The following is a 21,419-nucleotide window of genomic DNA, read 5'->3' as shown; positions in this document are numbered from 1 at the left end:
ATGGATTGCCTCAAGGAAAAAAAAAAAAAGTTTCAAGATGTAATTATTGTAAAATAATGCTGCTGTGAGTAACCTTATATGCTGCATTTATATATTTCTTTTTTAAAATTTTTATTCATTTATTTATTTACTTTTTTGAGACAGTCTAGCTCTGTCACCCAGGCTGGAGTGCAGTGGTGTAATCTCAGTTCACTGCAACCTCCGCCTCCCAAGTTCAAGCAATTCTCCTGCCTCAACCTCCCAACTAGCTGGGATTACAGACATGTACCACCAAGCCTAGCTAATGTTTGTATTTTTAATAGAGATGGGGTTTTACCATGTTGGCCAGACTGGTCTTGAACTCCTGATCTCAGGTGATCCGTCCACCTCGGCCTCCCAAAGTGCTGGGATTACAGGCGTGAGCCACCACACCCGACCTCATGTATTTATTTAAAGGATACATATGTGCACATACACATATATGATAAATTGCTAGATATCAAATTGCTAAGTCAGAGTACGTATGCATTTTAATTTTGATAGATATTGGCAAATATTAACAAATTACCCCCCAAAGAGGTAGTGGTTCTTTCAATTCTACCTTTATGTGAACTTTATATCAACAAGGAGATTGTTATTCTCCTTCCTCTATTTCTTTCACAGTATCTGAGGAAGGCTTTTATACAAGATAACACTAAAGATGCAGAGATGCAGTGAGGGACTGCAGCACCTGGGCAGACTGAGGCCCCCTCAATCTGGGTTCAGCTGGGAGAGGGGGAAGAAATGGAATCACCTCCAATGAATCACTAGACTTTATGACTCCATTTAACAATCCCCTCCCTTCCTACTCCATATACGGAAACATTCCTCAGTCACCCCAGTACCTTGAACGATGTCATCCTGCCGTTGGAGGATGGGTCGGGGAGGGCGAGAAGGCTCTCTGTCAGAAAATCCTTTTTCAGGGGTCCTGGAGCCACCAATCCCCTCACTAAAGGATGGGGGTAGGTTCCCAGCATGGACTTGACGTAGCTGTTCAAAATCACTGAGGGCGGCACTTACGTCCCAATTCTTTCCTGTCAGGAGACAAAGCAAAAAGCAAATTGTGCACCCATAGTATAGAGACACAAAGATCACACTAACTATCCTATCAAAACCAGCATGCAAATACGCATGCACATAATCATTCTTTTTTTCCTTACCCTGCTTTAATTTTCTTTATAACACTTCAATCTAACTTACCAAATGTCTTTACTTACTTATTTGTTGTCTATTTCCTAAGTAAGTGCCATGAAAATAGAAACTTTGTCCCTCTGAACTAAAAGAGCCCTTAAAGATCTAGTAACCTAAAATTAAAACTTCCTTTTACAGATAAAGTCTAGAGAAGTAAATTATTTGCCCAAAGTCACAGCTAGTTCACACCAGACCCAGTAGGACGCAAGCCCAGGTCTCCTAATTCTGAGATCCAAAGAGGTTCTTAGTCTACATGTACTCTAGTGTGCCCTAAACCACTAAACCTGCATATAAGATCATGGGCTTGTGCATTTTCTAGTGAAAGAGTTCATAGCTGTCATCAGCTTATCAAAGGAAACAGTATTTCCCCCAAATTTAAGAATCACCATTCTACTAAAGAAATGACCCTGAGGCCGGGCGCGGTGGCTCAAGCCTGTAATTCCAGCACTTTGGGAGGCCAAGACAGGCGGATCACGAGGTCAGCAGATCGAGACCATCCTGGCTAACACGGTGAAACCCCGTCTCTACTAAAAAATACAAAAAACTAGCCGGGTGAGGTGGCGGGCGCCTGTAGTCCCAGCTACTCGGGAGGCTGAGGCAGGAGAATGGCGTAAACCCGGGAGGCGGAGCTTGCAGTGAGCTGAGATTCGGCCACTGCACTCCAGCCTGGGCGACAGAGCGCGACTCCGTCTCAAAAAAAAAAAAAAAAAAAAGACCCTGAAAGATAAGATTTGTCATAATGCATTTTTCTGATGCTTTCTCCAGCTAAATTATTCAACAAATATGCATTGTATAATTGCTCACACTTCTTTCTCTTCTATTCCATCTACCACCACCTTCATTCAATTCCTATCACCTACTGTCCTACCTCCAATCCATTCCAAAGAATCCCATGAGATTAATCTTTCTAAAGCACAGTTGTGATGATTTTAGTTCCATAATCGAGATTTTTAATGGTTTACCACTGCCTACAGAATAAAACTCAGGCTCTTTGGCCTGATACTCAAGGCTTTATATGTCCTGGCCTACTTATCTGGCCTCTTCTCTGTGCTTCAATGTACTTATCCGTGAAAATGCAGATGACAGTAACAGAACCAACCTCATAGAGTTGTTATCAAGATTAAATGAGCTGAAAGCACTTAGAATAGTGCTTGGTTTTACTTACAATTTTACATCTAAATCATGACTGATGATTTTACTTCTAAATCATTACATTAGCCAATTGTTCTGACTCCCTTTGCTCACTCTGTTCCAGTCATCACTGACCTTGCTGTTCCTAGAACATGCTAAGTCCACTCCCACTCTAGGGCCTTTCCACTGACTATTCCCTCTACCTAGAAGGTTCTTTCCCCAATATATCCACACAGACAACTCCTCATTAGCTTTAGGTATTTGCTTAAATATCACATTGTTAGTAAGGCCTACCCTGACTTAAAAATCAAAACCCACTTCATCATTCCCTTTACTCTTCTCCATAGCACTTAACAGTTTATAATATACTTTATAATTTACTTAGTTATCACATTTGTTGTTTATTGACCCTCTCTCCTGCTAGAACATGAAGGCAGGTATTTTTGTTTGTTTTGTTTTGTTAGAGCATCCAGAACAGTACCTGGCACAGAGTAGTTACTCAATAAATATTTGTTGAATTAATGGAGAACTCTTCTCCTGAATCAATGCATGAATGAGTGACATCTGCCTTGAGCATCAGATCTATACTTCCAACTGTCTGCAAATCTCATTAAAATCAGGTCTTCCTAACAATCCACATGGCCAAATTGAGTATCCATCATTTTCCTTCCTAAAACTTGCTGCATCTCCTCTTCCTACATTCCTTAAATCAGTAATGGCATCACAATCCCTCCAGGCCCTGAAACTTCAGTCATTTTCAGCTCCTCAAGTTTCCTCAGATCACACTCTTCCTCTTCCCTCACCACCAAGTCAATCTTCATAGTTGTTTGTACCCCTAAAACATCTCTCAAATCCATTTCTTATTATCCATTTTTATTGCCACTGCCCGATTTGAGGTCCTCATAATCTTTACTTGGTCTTTGGTCTTTTAGGAAGGAATTCTCTATCTGATCTCTCTCCTCCTAATCTCTTTCCTCTCTAATTTGTTCTTTATAATATGATAGTTTACTTTTGATTTCTTTCTCTTCTTTTCTGTTATCAGTATTGAACAGTCCTATTAGCCAGGTGTGGTGGTGTGTGCTCGTAGGCCTAGCTACTCAGGAGGCTGAGATGGGAGGCTCACTTGAGCCCAGGAGGCAGAGGTTGCAGTGAGCTAAGATCACATAACTACACTTCTGCCCGGATGACAGAATGAGACCCCATCTCATACAAAACAAAACAAAAACCGAACAGTCCTATTGAAATACAATCAGTTAACTTGTTGTTGTTATTGAGATGGAGTCTTGCTCTGATACCCAGGCTGGGGTGCAGTGGCACACTCTCGGCTCACTGGAACCTCCTCCTCCTGGATTCAAGCAATTCTCCTGCCTCAGCCTCTCAAGTAACTGCGGTAACAGGCGCGTGCCACCACTCCCGGCTAATTTTTGGTGTTTTTTTTTTTTTTGAGATGGAGCCTTGCTCTGTCGCCCAGGCTGGAGTGCAGTGGCCGGATCTCAGCTCATCGCAAGCTCTGCCTCCCGGGTTTACACCATTCTCCTGCCTCAGCCTCCCAAGTAGCTGGGACTACAGATGCCCGCCACCTCGCCCAGCTAGTTTTTTGTATTTTTTAGTAGAGACGGGGTTTCACCGTGTTAGCCAGGATGGTCTCAAACTCCTGACCTCAGGTGATCCACCTGCCTCCGCCTCCCAAAGTGCTGGGATTACAGGCATGAGCCACTGCACCCGGCCTCAGTTTTAAAAGAAAAAACAAGCAATAGAAAGAAAATGAGGATGTGGTCCTTTTATGCCCCTTCTAAACTTTTTTCTTTTTTTTTTTCTTTTTCATTTTTGAGATGGAGTCTCATTCTGTCGCCCAGGCTGGAGTGCAGTGGCATGATCTCAGCTCACTGCAACCTCCACCTCCCGGGTTCAAGCCATTCTCTGCCTCAGCCTCCCAAGTAGCTGGGATTACAGGTGTGCACCACCATGCCCGGCTAATTTTTGTATTTTTTTAGTACAGACAGGGTTTCACCATGTTGGCCAGGCTGGTCTGGAACTCCAGAGTCTCGTTCTGTCACCCAGGCTGGAGTGCAGTGGTGCAATCTCGGCTCACTGCAACCTCCGCCCTACTGTGTTCAAGCAATTCTAACACTTCAGCCTCCTGAGTAGCTGGGATTACAGGCATGTGCCACCATGCTGAGCTAAGTTTTTTGTATTTTTCCTTCTAAATTATCTTAATTCCACCCACTTCTATCTATTGCTACCACCTTAGTCTACATCATCATCATCTGTCACCTGAACTAAGGCAATATTCCTAACTGTTTTAATCATTTATTCTCTGGCCAGAGTGTTCTCTACAAGTACACTGTTAAAAACTCAAATCCAGTCATGTCACTCCCCTGATTAAAATCCTTCACCAGTTTCCTAGTGAACTTAGAATAAAATTTCAACTCCTCACATCATAGCCTACAAAGGCCCTGCACTCTCTTTTTTTCTTTTCTTTCTTTTTTTTTTCTTAATAACTTTTTGTTGTTGTTGTTGAGACAGAGTCTCACTCTGTCACCCGGGCTGGAGCGTAGTGGCAGAATCTCGGCTCACTGCAGCCTGTGCCTCCCAGGTTCAAGAGATTCTCCTGCCTCAGCCTCCCGAGCAGCTGGGACTACAGGCACCCGCCACCACACCCAGCTAATTTTTGCATTTTTAGTAGAGATGGGGTTTCACCATGTTGGCCAGGCTGGTCTCAAACTCCTGACCTCAGGTGATCTGCCTGCCTCAGCCTCCCAAAGTGTTAAGATTACAGGCATGAGCCACTGTGCCCAGCCTCTCTCTTTCTTCCTTTCTTTTCTTTCTTTTTTTTTTTTTAAAGAGATGAGGTCTTGCTATGCTGCCCAGGCTGGTCTCAAACTCCTGGACTTAAGCGATCCTCCCACTTCAGCCTCCCAGGTAGCTGGGATTATAGTGAATGCCACCGTACCTGGCTAGAGCCCCTATTTTCTGCTTCCTACCTATCTCACCAGCTTCCTACCACTCTTGCACCATTCTTACTACCTCATTATTAATAGTTTCTCCAATGTGCCAAACTCTCTTGCACCTTCGGGCCCTTGCACAAGCTGTTTATTCTGCATAAACACTCTCTTCTATATCCCTTTGTCTTGCTGCTCCTACTTGTCCTTCAGGGCTCAGCTTAAAAATCACTCCTCAGAAAAGGCCTTCCTGCACTCTAGATCTAAGTTAGGGTTCTTTCTTCACTCTCACAGAACCCTCGACATTTCTTTCACAGCATGTGTGTGTGTGTGCGTGTGTGTGCACGCACGCACGCGCACACATGTGAGCATGCTAGCAATGATTTATAACATAATTGTTTACAGCCACACTCTGAAACCAGATTGCCTAGGTTCAAATCCTACTTAACTTCACTGAGCCTCAGGTTTTAAAATTATAACTCCAGGATAATAAAACTTTATTGTACAGTGGTTGTGAGAATAAAATAACGTATCTCAAGTACTTTGCACATATTGAACACTCATAAGTGTTCAACACGTTATAAGAGGAATGCAGAAACATTGAGGATTTTATGAAAGAGGAAACATTTGAGCTGAATCTTGAAGGACAAGGAGAATAATAGAGGAAAGAAATGCTGCAAACTGAGGAAGTAACCTAACATGATCACCGAGAAGTGACAAGTCAGGCCTGGCTGCATAGAAGTATAGGGAAAAGTAGTAGGAGATGAAACTAAATATGCAAATTAGGCTGGGCACGGTGGCTCATGCCTGTAATCCTAGCACTTTGGAAGGCTGAGGTGGGCGGATCACGAGGTCAGAAGTTTGAGACCAGCCTGGCCAGCATGGTGAAACCCCATCTCTACTAAAAATAAACAAATTAGCTGGGCACCTGTAGTCCCACCAGCTACTCGGGAGGCTGAGGCAGGAGAAACGCTTGAATCTGGGAGGCGGAGGTTGTGGTGAGCCGACATCGCGCCACTGCACTCCAGCCTGGGTGACAGAGCAAGACTCCGTCTCAAAAAGAAAAAAAAAAAGAAAATGCAAATTAAAGGCAAAGCTATACTGAATTACTAAACTGCAATTTAAACCCTGATCTTCTGTTTCCAAACTCATGCTCTCCTCACAGGTAGCCAAGCAAATGTCTAATTGTCACACCTTGTTAAGGGCTGGCAATTTAAAATATTACCTATGTATGCTAAGAACTTGCCCCTTCCCCATAGGCCTGCCTGTTTGTGTCATTACATATTTTCATATTGCCATCTATTATTTGTGACTGTAAACAAAGAATCCTAGGGACATGATTCTAACCCTTCAGGACCTTAAAATCTAGAATATTCAGCTGGGCACGGTGGCTCATGCCTGAAATCCCAGCACTTTGGGAGGCTGAGGCAGGTGGATCACCTGAGGTCAGGAGTTCGAGACCAGCCCGACCAAAATGGAGAAAACCCATCTCTACTAAAAATACAAAATTAGCTGGGTGTAGTGGTACATGTCTGTAACCCCAGCTACTCCAGAGGCTGAGACAGGAGAATTGCATGAACCCGGGAAGGAGGAGGTTGCAGTGACCCAAGATTGCACCACCACACTCTAGCCCGGGCAACAACAGCGAAACTCCGTCTCAATAATAATAATAATAAAAAAATCTAGAACATTCAAACTTATGTATATAAAGATATAAGTAAACAAAAGCAGCAAAATGAAAACATTAAATTGATCTACTCAACATAGAATTACCTGTAATGTATGTTATGTAAGGAAAGAACAAAACCATGGATGATCCCATCATGAAAACCCTAAAGACACTTATATATAAAGAGGAAGTCTTAAAGATCTAAAATTATGTTTTTAGGCTGGGCACAGTGACTCATGCCTGTAATCCCAGCACTTTGGGAGGCCAAGGCAGGCAGATTACCTGAGGTAAGGAGTTCAAGACCAGTCCGGCCAACAGGTGAAACCTCAACTCTACTAAAAAATACAAAAATTAGCTGCGTGTGGTGGCAGGCACCTGTAATCCCAGTTACTCGGGAGTCTGAGGCAGGAGAATTGATTGAACCTGGGAGGCACAGATTGCAGTGAGCCAAGATCGTGCCAGTGCTCTCCAGCCTGGGCAATAGAGCGAGACTCTGTCTCAAAAATAAATAAATAAATGAAAATAAAATAAAATTATGTTTGTAATGAACTAATATAAAATTTCACTTGCACTGCCTGAGCATAAACTGACAGTGGAAAAAACTACCCCAGGAAGTTCAAGGTGAAAAAGGGATTTTAAAATTTCAAATTATGATGGGTTACACACAAAGTATATCATTAGAATTAACTGTAGGGCCTACCATACACAAAGTATCTTCCTGATCACCTTAAATGTTCCAAATCATCCTAATGATAAATACTACATTTTACTTTCTTTTTTCTCATTCTCCCCTACAACTCCTCACCTTCTAGGAGATCTCGCGCTAGCCCTGGCTCTGCTCCTGTGGAACGGACAAAATCCGACAGAACAGCATCCATGTCCAGGGTCATGTGATCATCAAGTACTTTCAGCCAGCTGGATGTAGGTAGAACATAGATCAAAATTCAGGCATCCACCTGAGGAATAAATAAATACATAAGGCTCAAATTACACTGGAACAGGATAATCACAGCCCCATGTCAGCACCTTCCTAACCAAATGGGGAAACTATCCTAGCTCATTCATTTCAGTTGAATTTTAAAATACAGCACTTCAAAATTATGAAGAGTAACATTTTATTTCCTAACTCTTCATTAACATTAATATCTCAACATCTACATTAACCAGTAACCTGTAATACCACTCTGAAAAATGCTTTTCCTGTACTTTTCCTGAGTACTGCTTTTCTACCATGAGTTTGCTTATCCAAACTAAAGAAGGAAGCAACAGGCTACTATCCTGAAGAACTCCCCACCTGCAATAGTCTCTAACATGGTAGCTTTGTTTATTTCCTTCCTGGCACTTGAATACTCTCAAATTATTTTAATTAGTTGCTGTCTAGCCATCTCCTCTAATATAAAAGTTTCTTGAAAGCAGGAAACTTGTATGTCTCCTTCACTAATATATCCCCTGCATGTATCGCTTGGCACAGTGCTAGGCACACTGGCCCTCAATAAATATTTGTTGAGTGAATGAACAATTACTATACACTGGATAATTTCAGAGTTGACTAGTGTTTTGATGCTAGCAGAGGAGTAAACTGATAGCTAAAACTACTCAAAATACAATATTAGGCCAGGTGCAGTGGCTCACGCCTTTAATCTCAGCACTTTGGGAGGCTGAGGCAGGTGTATCACCTGAGGTCAGGAGGTTGAGATCAGCCTGGCCAACATGGGGAAACCCCGTCTCTACTAAAATTACAAAAATTAGCCAGGTATGGTGGCAGGCACCTGTAATCCCAGCTACTCAGGAGGCTGAGGCAACAGAATCACTTGAACCCGCGTGGGGCGGACTTTGCATTGAGCCGAGATCACACCACTTCAGCCTGGTCAAAAGAGTGACTCTCCATCTCAAAAAATTAAATTAAATTAAATATAAGTTACTCCACAAAGCAAAGTGGGGACCTGAAAGGTTCATAACAAGAGTCAATCTCTATCCATTAACCTCATGAACCCAGGAAACACATCTACTCCAAACACGTCTTTCTCCACGCAGGACAAATGACTGCCAAATAAGTTCAACTGAAAAAGATCTCTTCTTTCAGACTTTGGCAGAAATTATGTCCCTGACCTGACAGCTGGCACCAATCCAACATTCCTCTGAGGTTAAAAGTCAGAGGGAAGCAGTAAGAGTGAAGAACAATCTCTGACCAAATTCTGCCAAGTTTACAGTTTTCTATAGAAGACTCATTCATTAAGTCGCCAGGTACACTTTCCCTACCATACCCACCAATCCCCTGCCTTTTGGGAAAGGTCAAAGTATAATTGTTGAAGGCAATAAGTGACAAGGCAAATAAACAAACAAGATTTGTGGGTTATAAAACCAGTAGGTCACGAACTTGCTAACACTGGATTTTTTTTTTTTTTTTTTTTGAGAGAGAGAGATGGCAAAATAGAAATTATTCTCTCTTGTCCTGTTCTAGTAGTACAAGAGATCCGTGAGTGCAGGGACACGATTTCTTCATTTTTGTAACTCCAAGATCTAGTGTAGCATCTACAATATAGTAGGTAGTCAAATGTCTGAAGAATAAATGATTCAATGACTAAGCCAACTTCCACATCAGCTACCAACAAACCAACCAATTTGAAGCTTAGCAGATCAGAAATTCTAGGGCACTTCTTATCACCCTTCTATTTCTAAGTTTTAAAAACTCTCCTTTCTAAAGGGACATCAACCATGCTGTCACTACTCTTACCACCCTCACACTATATGAGTTTACCTACATACACCTATATGTATTAACTAGGTGACTTTGGTCAGATTACTTACAGGGTTTCAGTTGTCTCTTCTATAATCTAGACTTGGATTAGATGACTCCTAAGATACTTTCAAGGTTTAAAAAATAAACTTCTTCAGTTCACTACAGCCTCATGATCTATGATCTTTGACTATCTATTATTCTAGATATTGTCAATTTTAAATTTACCTGAGTTTCAATATCATAATTATCAGAAAGAATTACTAATACATAAAGAACTTTTGGTCTAAGATACCTCAAATTCAAAATGTCAAGTTATAAAGTAAATCAGTCCCTACCTTCAGGAATTAGGAATTAAATTCAGAATCAATAGATGAATAAATCCTCCTCCCATCCCCCAATATAGGCAAGAATTTCTTCTCCAAACCCATTTTAGCCACAGCCTTAGGTCACAGGAAGTGGTACCAGCTCAAATAATTTATACACGGCCGGGCGCGGTGGCTCAAGCCTGTAATCCCAGCACTTTGGGAGGCCGAGATAGGCGGATCACGAGGTCAGGAGATCAAGACCATCCTGGCTAACACGGTGAAACCCCGTCTCTACTAAAAAAATGCAAAAAAACTAGCCGGGCGAGGTGGCGGGTGCCTGTAGTCCCAGCTACTCCGGAGGCTGAGGCAGGAGAATGGCGTAAACCCGGGAGGCGGAGCTTGCAGTGAGCCGAGATCCGGCCACTGCACTCCAGCCGGGGTGACAGAGCCAGACTCCGTCCCCCAAAAAAAAATAAAAAATAAAAAAAAAAAATTTATACACATGAATAATCCAAAACCAAGTGTATAGCTGCAAAATAAATTTCAATCTTCTTTCTTTAAAAAAAGCAATGCAACTATAAAGCCATTTTAATAACTTTCTGAAAGAATGTGAGAAATATACAATAAGTACACAAAATAGTAATCACAAACAGGTGCTCAGCAAAAAGGAAGACTTGACTAAGCCATAGGCATGTAGGCAATTTCACAGCCAGTCTTCTGAGTGAGAGAAGTGAATCAAAACCAGTGTTATGGCATCATAGACCTCACATGTCAACATAGCACACAAGCTATTCTTTAAAAAAACATATTTTAACAAAGTAATTTAGAGGCTCAACATCATCTAGAATGCCTTGCTCTTTAGCAAAAATTTGAAGCACTAAGCCAAACTTCTTAACAGCACATTCTTACATTTGATGTCTCCAGGTGCATGCTGTGGACCCTGACCTAAACCCACCCAACAGGTGAGATCAACAGCTTTTGTTACATCACCACTAATACCTTGCTTAAGCTTTTCAAATTCCAAATGGAGATATCAAACCAATGATTAAAACACAGTGTTTGGGCCAGGCACGGTGGCTCATGCCTGTAATTCCAGCACTTTGGGAGGCCGAGGAGGGTGGATCATCTGAGATCAGGAGTTTGAGACTAGCCTGGCCAACATGGTGAAACCCTATCTTTACTAAAAATACAAAAATTTGCTGGGCGTGGTGGCTAGTCCCAGCTATTAGGGAGGCTGAGGCAGAAGGATCACTTGAACCAGGAAGGCGGAGATGCAGTGAGCTGAGATAGCACCACTGCACTCCAGCCTGGGCAACAGAGCAAGACTTTGTCTCAAAAAAAAAAAAAAAAAAAAAAAAAAAACTTCGGGCTGGGCACAGTGGCTCACGCCTATAATCCCAGCACTTTGAGAGGCTGAGGCAGGAGGATCACTTGAGCCCAGGAGTTTGAGACCAGCCTGGACAACATAGTGGGACCCTGTCTCTAAAAACCTTTTTTAAACTAGCTAAGCATGGTCGTGTGTGCCTGTAGTCCCAACTACTCGAGTGGCTGAGGTGGGAGGATTGCTTGAGCCTGGGAGGTCAAGGCTATATAGTGTGTGACAATTGTGCCCCTACTCTTCAGCCTGGGTGACAGAGTGAGACCCTGTTTCAAAACAAACAAACAAACAAACCAAACCAAACACAGTTTTTGGCTCAGTCTCAGGGAGAAGGACGAGGAGGAGGAGAAGGAGGAAGGGGAAGGGGAGGGGGAGGGGAAGGGGAGGAGGAGGAGAAGGGGGAAGGGGAAGGGGGAGGGGGAGAAGAAGAAAACCAGTGGCTTTCAACCTTTCAAATAAAACAGAGGAGGTTTTCAACTATTTGTTAACTGAATGGTGTAAAGACAGCTCTCACCTGGCATCAACATCTTCCAACTGAAAGGGCCTTTAGCAATTACTTAATCCAAATACCTGCCCCCATGCAAGAATCCTTCTATTACATCTCTGACATAAATCACATAGTCTCCACTTGAATACAAGGTCTGACAGGGACCTCATTACTCTGCTATAATGTCTACTTTATTAGTGGATAGTTTTAACTGTTAGAAAATGCTTTTCTAAACTAAAACAAAAGCTATCACCAGCCTCACACCCCAACTATAACTTTCACATACCGGTCTTGATTCTGTTCTCCAGGACAATAAAACCTACTTCCCAAGGATGATGGAATTTTCACGCAAAATTATTAGACAAAGCATTCTTTACATAAACATTTGTTGTAGATCAACATCATGATGTTGTTATGAGCCAAACAGTGGCCTTTATTTATAAAATCCTATCTTATATCGTTACTTGCTTGTATCTATATTCATTCATAAATATTTGTGCTGACCTCATTACATAAACTTAACAGGCTGAATAAATTATCTTGTTCAAAATTCGCTTCTGCTGTCTTTGCCTCTCACCCCTACTTCCACTTCCACACCATCTTGAAGTAATGACAGCAGTCAAGATTAAAAACTAACAAGTTAATATTAGTTAAGCACTTCTAAAAACACTCTTACTCGGCCAGGCACGGTGGCTCACAACTGTAATCCCAGCACTTTGGGAGGCCAAGGCGGGTGGATCGCGAGGTCAGGAGATCGAGATCATCCTGGCTAACACAGTGAAACCCCGTCTCTACTAAAAATACAAAAATTAGTCAGGTGTGGTGGCGGGCACCTGTGGTCCCAGTTACTTGGGAGGCTGAGGCAGGAGAATGGCGGGAACCCGGGAGGCGGAGCTTGCAGTGAGCCGAGATCTGGCCACTACACTCCAGCCTGGGTGACAGAGCAAGACTCCATCTCAAAAAAAAAAAGTAAATTTAAAAAAAAAAACAAAACACTCTTACTAATTAATGACAAAACTCTTGCAGCAGGTCTCATTCCCAATTTATAAATAGAGAAACAAAAAAGACTTCAAAAGTCAGGTAGGTAGGTGGCCCAAAGTCTGAACCTAGATAGTCTGAACCCATGCTCTTTCACTGTACCACACTAGGGCACGCATTACTGATTCCTGGAACTGCCCTGATTCTTACCCATTTAATTTGTTCACCATAGGAAAAGGTTGTACCTATCTCTCGTATTTATCAAAGACTTAAACACCTGCCTTACATAACTTTATTTATTTATTTAGAGACAAGGTCTAGCTCTGTCACCCAGGCTGGAGGGCAGGGGTTTGATCTCGGCTCACTGCAACCTCCAGCCCCCAGGCTCAAGCAATCCTCCCACCTCAGCCTCCTGAGTAGCTGGGACCAAAGGCACTTTAATAACTTTAAATCCTACCATCTTCCTGAGCAATTTCAGTATCCATCTGCATTACTCACCTAACATTTCTGCCTTAGAATTTCATAATCTCTTCTAATACTAAGACCATCTCCGCAACAACAACTCAAACCTGGACCCTGCCATTTCCTGAAACCATTCCACCTCTTAATCTTAAACTCAAACATTTTACTCTGGCCACAACCTCATCTCCTTACAGTTTTTCCTCTCTACATTTTTTTTTTTTTGAGACGGAGTCTCGCTCTGTCACCCAGGCTGGAGTGCAGTGGCACGATCTCGGCTCACTGCAAGCTCCGCCTCCCGGGTTCACGCCATTCGCCTGCCTCAACCTCCCGAGTAGCTGGGAAGCTGGGACTACAGGCGCCTGCCACCACATCCGGCTAATTTTTTTGTATTTTTAGTAGAGACGGGGTTTCACCGTGTTAGCCAAGATGGTCTCGATCTCCTGACCTCATGATCCACCCACCTTGGCCTCCCAAAGTGCTAGGATTACAGGCATGAGCCACCGCGCCCAGCCTTCTCTCTACTTTTAAACCTGCCTGCTCACTAAGACGTCCAGTCTCTTAACCACCTTATTCATTAATTCAACAAAAGTATTTGGCGTGCCTCTGTGTGAAGCACTATGCTCAGGACTAAAAACGCAACAGTGAACTAGACACAATCCCTATCCTCAAAAGCTTCCAGCATGGAGGAAAAAACCCACAAAAACCTACCATCTTCCTGAGCAATTTCAACATCCACCTGCACAATTCATCTAACATTTCTGCCTTTCATAATCTTCTCAAATATTTTCAAAAACAATTATAATTATAATAAAGAAATGTTAGAGAAGGGAGTGTTATCTCCTATAGGCAGTCAGGAAAAGCTTCCCCAAGGAAATTATGTTTCATCTACAAATTAAGATTAATTAAGATTAAGCAGCAATTGGAGAGACAAATTGGGAAAGGAAGAATGCTCCAAGCAGAGGAAACATTAAAGTTCTGTGGCAGGAAGGAGCATAAAGATGAGAATGGTGCTACCGAAGGATGAAGAGAGGGCCTAGTGGACCCTGTTAAAGATTTGAGATCTTATCTTAAACATAATGAGAAGCCACCAAAGGGTGGCATGCAGAGATAGAACATAATCAGATTTGAATTGTTAAAAGATCACCCTGGTTACAATGAGAAGAGTTTGGAAGAAGCACAGTGGATTTATGGAGAGAATTGATTAGAAAATTCTTGCAAAATAGAGCTAAACCAGGTAAAAGCAGTGAAGGTTGAGAAAAATGGATAGATTCCACTTTATCTCTTCTTGCCTAACAAAGTAAAACCAATAATTGATCACCTAATTTACTTTCCTGTGAAAATTTAATTCCCTTATCCATTTCATCTGTCCAACTTGGATGGATCCCACATTCTAACTTCCCTGCTAACCTTGCAGAGCAATATGACTACTAACATGTTATTCAATCACTTTCCTTTTATTGAAACACTGCTATCTTTTGCTTAACCTTAGTACCTCAATCAATCTTCTGAGCTACTATCCCATACCTTCACCATGCTCCTTGAGCCTCCCACCCAATCCACATCACCTCCCCTTACTCCTGGTAAATGACCTTGCCTCCTACTTCACAGAAAAAAAAAAAAAAAAAATTACAAAGCAAAGCAAGAGGGGTTCCTTTATATTTCCTCCCCTGCTCCTATTTGTTGGTGGTTACTCTCCTCTTCCCTGCAAAAATCCTTGTCCTCAACCTACAAAAATAGGCTTCTGCAGAAAGAGAATGGCACTGGCTTATATATAAGATCATCACAATCATCCTTACTTCTGCTCTCTTTGTAGCATTTGATACTTACTGACCACTCTTCCTGCTTCTCTGGCCCTGTGTCTTGGTCATCTTTGTGGACTCCCATTTCTGTCCCTGAACCAAACTTAGTGCACCCACCATTCTAGCCTTAGGCCTTCCATCTTCTCATTGAAACTTCATTCACAGCCCTAAGCACCCACATGTTCATGACTCCAAACGTATCTGCACCCCCAAATTCTTTTCACCTCACCTGGGAATCATACAGGCACTTAAAACTCAGAACATAAAAACAAGAGCTTATTCTCTCATCTCTGCTCCCATCCTTTGAAACTATTCCTCTTCCAGTACTCCATATTGTAGCAAATAGTCCCCAATCATCCAAGTCACAAGTCAGGGAGCCGCCCTGGACTTCTCTCTTGCCGTATCCACACAAATAATCTTTCACTAAGTTTTACTAATTTTACCTTAAATATCTCTCAAATCCCTGCAAAACCTTCCATAGGCTTCAGCTCTTTTATTCTCTCAGGTTTTCATAACCTGGACCCAGGAAATAGCTCCCTTACTCCTCCCTCTACCTCTCTGCATCAATTGATTGGCCTCCACAGGCAACCACTATAGCCATTTAAAATGCCAGTATCATAGTATTATATCCTACTGTTCTAAATTCTTCAGTGGATTTTCAATCGCTAAAGCCTAGATCCAAATTCCTATACAGGGGCCAGACGCGGTGGCTCACACCTGTAATCCCAGCACTTTGGGAGGCCGAGGTGGGCAGATCACTTGAGGTCAAAAGTTCAAGACCAGCCTAGCCAACATGGTGAAACCCCATCTCTACAGAAAATAGAAAAATTAGCCAGGCGTGGTGGCATGCGCCTTTTATCCCAGCTACTCAGGAGGCTGAAGCAGGAGAATCACTTGAACCTGGGAGGCGGAGGTTGCAGTGAGCCAGGATTGCGCCACTGCACTCCAGCTTGGGTGACAGAGCGAGACCCCATCTCAAAATAAACAAGCAAACAAAAAAACAAATTCCTATACAGGGTCGGGCATGGTGGCTCATGATGGCTTGCGCCTATAATCTTAGCACTTTGGGACGCCAAGGAGGGAGGATCACTTGAGTCCTGGAGTTTAAGACCAGCCTGAGCAATGCAGCGAGAACCCATCTCTACAAAAAAAATTAATTAATTTAATTAGCCGGGTGTGGAGGCGCACGCCTGTAGTCCCAGCTACTCAGGAGGCTGAGGTGGGAGGATCACTTGAGCACAGAAGGTTGATGCTGCAGTTAGCCATGATGGCACCACTGCACTCAGCCTGATGGATACAGGAGACCCTTTATGGAAAAAAAAAAAAAAAAATCTATACAGCACAAACAAGGCCCTTCATGATCTGGCTCTACCTAACTCTTCAGTCTTTTCTACCTCCCATCATTCCCTCGCTTGTACTAGGAGTTCCCCAAGTGTACTATGTGCTTCAAATCTCAGTCCCTTTGCATATATTGTTCCCTCTAACTAGAGTAACTCCGAGGTATAGCAGGTGAATTCCTACCTCTTCTTTAAAACTAACTTAAATACTACCTCATTTGCAAAAGTTCTCTGAATTCCTAAATTGCCTACTTCTTTTTTGGTGCCCCCACTGCACCCTGTACTCTACTTCTATCATAATGTTTATCACCCTGCATGGTAGTTGTGTTTATTCACATGTTTGTCTCCCCACTAAACCAGGAACAATTTGAGGGCAGGAATCTTGGCTTGTTCATCCAATATTCCCCAGCATCCAAGCACCTAGCAGGCACTCAATTTTTGTTCAGATGAACTGAAGTATATTTGTATGGTACCCCATAACACACACACACACACACACACACACACGGTACTGTTGATAGTCTATCAGTGTTGTACACAGACAAGTCTAAAACAGTAACTCATCTCAAAGACATCTGTTTAAGATTGTTATACAACTTTATTTGCAACAGATTTCTCTTCCTAAACATTGTTTAGTTCAGAATAATATTAAAATCAGTCTGCATACTCCAAGTGTCCAACTTACTTAGTGACAGAGAAAAATGACCCAAAATTAAAGATCATGGATAATAAAGCTCTATTAAAATGCCAGAGAAACTACTGACCCTACATTCTCTCATTTACAACATCCCCCAAAGCTTCCACATTTTCACTCTCTACCCATCTCCTGATTCCACTGAAGCATTAGAACTGCATTTGAGTCCTCTCCAACTCTTCCCAAAACTCACTGGAAAACCACAACATTCAAGACTGTCAAAAACTTTAAAAAGTCAGAGACTCCTCCATGTCTATGATGTCAGTCCCAAGGAATCCAGACAGGGAGAAAGAGGAGGGACAGAGGCACTTAGAACTTTCACATAATTCTTGATTAGGTGGGAGGGAGAGATGAATAATTGTCTTGGCAGACTGTCTTTAGTTAATATGGGTCCTTTAAGTCAAAGAAACAAAATATAACCTTCTTAGAAAATATGACCAATTTTACCCTATTTTTCTTTTATTTGTGGATCTAGTCCTGAATCCAGACCAATCCTACTCTAAAGGGATCTATGTAACACTAAATGTTACAATCCAGAGGTAACAAGATGAGTCTCAAAGTAAAAAGAGAAAGAAAGTAATATGCTTTAAAGCTTTAGATATTATTTCATTTAAACTTCCAAACAACTTTAAGAAGTTTGTATTATTACTCCACATCACAGAGGAAGATACTAAAGCTCACAGAGGTTGGGTAATACACCCAAGGCAACACAGGTAAAAGTGGCAGACCCAGGATTTTTATCAATCCAGCCCAGCTGACTCCAGAGAACATATGCTCACACACAATGCCACATTTCGTCCAGGGAGGAGGACTAAGAAAACACGAGCAGTCCACCATGTGGAAGTCCACCCTCACTGCTTCAACCCCTCTCAACTCCACATCAGAAGAAAGAACTGGCTGTGGATTCAGACAGATCTTGGTTCCAATCCCAGAGCTACTATTTAAGGGCTGTGTAATCACAGGTAAGTAATATAACCATTTTGGGCCTCAGATTCTTCATGTATAAAATCGGGGAAATGTATGCATTTCAGCCCTCCTGTTAGGATTAAATAACATACGTAAAGCCTTAGGGCAGCTTACTGATACACAATAAATCCTCAACAATTGTCAGTTGCCTTCTTTCTGCCCAATTCCTTCCCATACACTCTCTCACTCCACTGGTGCCCAACACAGCCCCCTCCCTGTATCTTTCCTTTAAAAGCTTCCTCTACCCCTCCCAAACAAACCCTTCAGTCCCACAACCATTTCCAAAACACAGTCTTGACACACACACAGTGCTCAGCCTATCATTTCCAATCCAGTGTCTTTCAACTCAAGCCTTCAAGAAAATATTCTAAAGGGGGTCCCTTAGTTGTACCTTCCACCAGATGGTCCCTCAAAAATAACAGCAAAAGAAAAGTATCTGTCCCTTCCTAGATGTACAGACACAGCTACATAGCTCATTCATTCCAAATCGCCAGGAACAGCAATTTCATACATATTTACTGGAATCCCAATGTCTTCATCTACCAATCCTACCTTCCCCACCTGTACCTCTTACTACTTCTACTCATTCCAGGTTCAAAGATTTTGTAATAGTCTCTTAATCTTATGTATATTGTCCATTTTTTTTATTATTGGAAGGAAATGTTTATATATCCTTCTACTCACCCTGCATACTTCTACCTCTAATGCAGGATATACTTGGGGAATGTCTACTTTCTCCCCCTAAGTCAAACATGGAGGTAAAAAAAAAAAAAAAAAAAAAACCTCAACTCATCATATAACCACTCCCAAAACAATTTATTTGTTTATCATATGCTATTGCGGATACACAACATTAAAGTCTCAGGAACTAGCCCTGGTGGGCTACCACTAGTATGTATGTGTGTCAGAAAAAAATTTAACTATTTTTTCAAGAATTTCTAGTTTTGTATCAAGCCTACAAACAGCAGGCCTGATACAAAACTCCAACAGACAAATCCCATTAACAACCAAAGGGTAATATAAAGATCAGGGACTAGTGAACAGAGAACTTGGAAATTGGCATTTGTCTCTTTAGTGCTACTGATAAAGGTTCCTTAAATTACAGTTACTTGGGAAATTTAATAATTTGCAAGACTTGCAGAAGGGAAGTAATCTTTGGGAAAATGGGGGTAGGGAGAGTCATACAGAAAGTCTGTTATTATAATATTGGCACAACAATAGTAGCTTAAATAGAAACAAGAATCATGTCAGTGTTTATTTTTTTAGATCCAGACCAGCATGTCTATTTGCAACACACAATGAGTTTTTTCTTCCTTTCAACTAAGGCCAAGGATAGTCCAAGGTTTGGGCTCTCAACAAATTCAACTTTTAAAAGAATAATCTGCAAAAACAAAAGTTCTACTTGACCTATTAAAGATTCTAATTACTGAATTTTTGACACAAGAGAAAAAAAACACTATAAATCAAGAGACTAGGCTAATAGCAAAACATACTATCTCTCTAGAATCAGTTCTCAAACATTCATTCAGTAGCTGACAATCTTCTCTCCCTTTCTTGATTTCTTTAGTCATTTCACTATAAATTACAGAATTTCCATTCAAGGGGAGAAATAGAAGAAAGAAAAAAATTCAAATTACTATACTGTCCACTCTTGGTTATCCATAGGAAATTAATCTACTTCATAAATTTCTTCTGGTAAATTAATTTCCCTCAGTATACAAGTACTAATACATTTCTTATAAGGCCTCAAAACAGGCCAGGCAAGGTGGCTCACACTTGTAATCTCAGCACTTTGGGAGGCCGAGGTGGGTGGATCACTTGAGGTCAGGAGTTTGAGACCAGCGTAGCCAACACAGTGAAACCCTGTCTCCACTACAAATACAAAAATTACTCAGGTTTGGTGGGGGGCGCCTGTAATCCCAGCTACTCAGGAGGCTGAGGCAGGAGAATCACTTGAACCTGGGAGGCAGAGTTTGCACTGAGCCAAGATCGTGCCACTGAACTCCAGCCTGGGTGACAGAGTGAAACTCTGTCTCAAAAAAAAAACAAAAAAAAAGCCTCAGAACAATTAGAAATTTGGGCCTGGTGCAGTGGCACACGCCTGTAGTCCCAGTGAGACCCCATCTCTACAAAAAACAAAACAAACAAAAAACCCACAAAAATTAACTGGGCATGGTGGCACACACTGTAGACCCAGTTACTCAAGAGGCTGAGCCAAGAGGATCACTCAAGGCCAGGCATTCAAAACTAGAGCGAGCTATGATAGTGCCACAGCACTCCGGCCTGGGTGACAGGGTGACACTCTGTTAAAAAAAAAAAAGAAGGCGGGGTAGGGGGAGGGAGAGAAATTTGTCTTTTATAAAATTATATAACTCAGTTAAAAGATGGATACTTCTTACTACTATTGTCATTTTTTAAAATTCTCCATCTTTAAGTTCCATAGTTCCATCTTTCCTGGCCATACTTAAATCTCATTTGATCTACAGGCCCAGTATTCAAAACATCCACCTGGCATCTGCTGTTATCATTTACTGTCTTGTGATACTAATTGACCTTCCTGATACTCACATCTTAACTCTCCAATCTGACTATCAGTCATTCATTCAAAATTTACCAGGCTGGTCTACCATCTACCAGGCATTGCCATGGGGCCTGGAGATATCCCAGTCCTACCTTTGAGGCACTCTGATCTGATGAGAGAAATATAAACATGTTATTAGAGCCCATTGGGGTAGGAAGAGATATAGAAGCAACCAGTTTACCCAGGTGGGTTAGAGAAGCTTCTAAACTTTTAGCCAAGCCTTTAAGGACGTGTAAAAGCTCACCAGGATGGAGGACAAGAATACATTCAAGACAGAAATAAGATTCTTGAAGCCTGCACCTTTTTTTTTTATACTTGAAAACATTCTAAACAGGTCTAACACATTGCTTAGCACATAGTAGATGCCTAGCAAATATTTGTGGTTCTAAACTATTCATGCTAGTCCGTATATGTGGATAATTGAGAGTTATCTATACCTACAATAGGCTTGTGCGTTACATACTAGTTTCAAATTTGTCCCATCAAGATGTATAAATAGGTCTGTATGAATAAATATAACTTATATTTATACAGTTGTCTGTTCACTAATAGCTTCTCTGTTATAATTTTTGTTTTTAAAGCACTTTCATAAATATAACCTCATAATAAACATTTTTTTAATTAAATACTTTTTGAGGTTTTTAATCCCATCTATTCTGATGGAAAACACATACACATAGAAAAGTTTACAAAGCTTAGGCCGGGCACAGTGGTACATGCCTGTAATCCCAGAACTTTGGG

At 41.7% G+C, this 21,419-nt stretch overlaps 1 protein-coding gene across 3 annotated transcripts in view; it reads right to left on the bottom strand.

Moving 5' to 3' along the window:
* Window positions 1–21,419, bottom strand: part of OTUD7B (OTU deubiquitinase 7B) — a 73,505-nt gene that overhangs the window by 29,681 nt on the left and 22,405 nt on the right. For all 3 annotated transcript variants that reach the window (XM_005542019.5, XM_073996735.1, XM_073996733.1), the window contains exons 2-3: window positions 7,757–7,907; window positions 864–1,052 (exon numbers count right to left, since the gene is read on the bottom strand). In XM_005542019.5, the coding sequence (XP_005542076.2) occupies window positions 864–1,052; window positions 7,757–7,841 (274 nt within the window). In that variant the 5' untranslated portion in view covers window positions 7,842–7,907. The remainder of the gene's footprint in view (window positions 1–863; window positions 1,053–7,756; window positions 7,908–21,419) is intronic.

Source organism: Macaca fascicularis, chromosome 1 (genome assembly GCF_037993035.2).
Source record: "Macaca fascicularis isolate 582-1 chromosome 1, T2T-MFA8v1.1".
Lineage (NCBI taxonomy): Eukaryota > Metazoa > Chordata > Mammalia > Primates > Cercopithecidae > Macaca > Macaca fascicularis.
The sequence above is the reverse complement of the archived record's forward strand: the minus strand, read 5'-3'. Positions and strand labels throughout refer to the sequence as shown.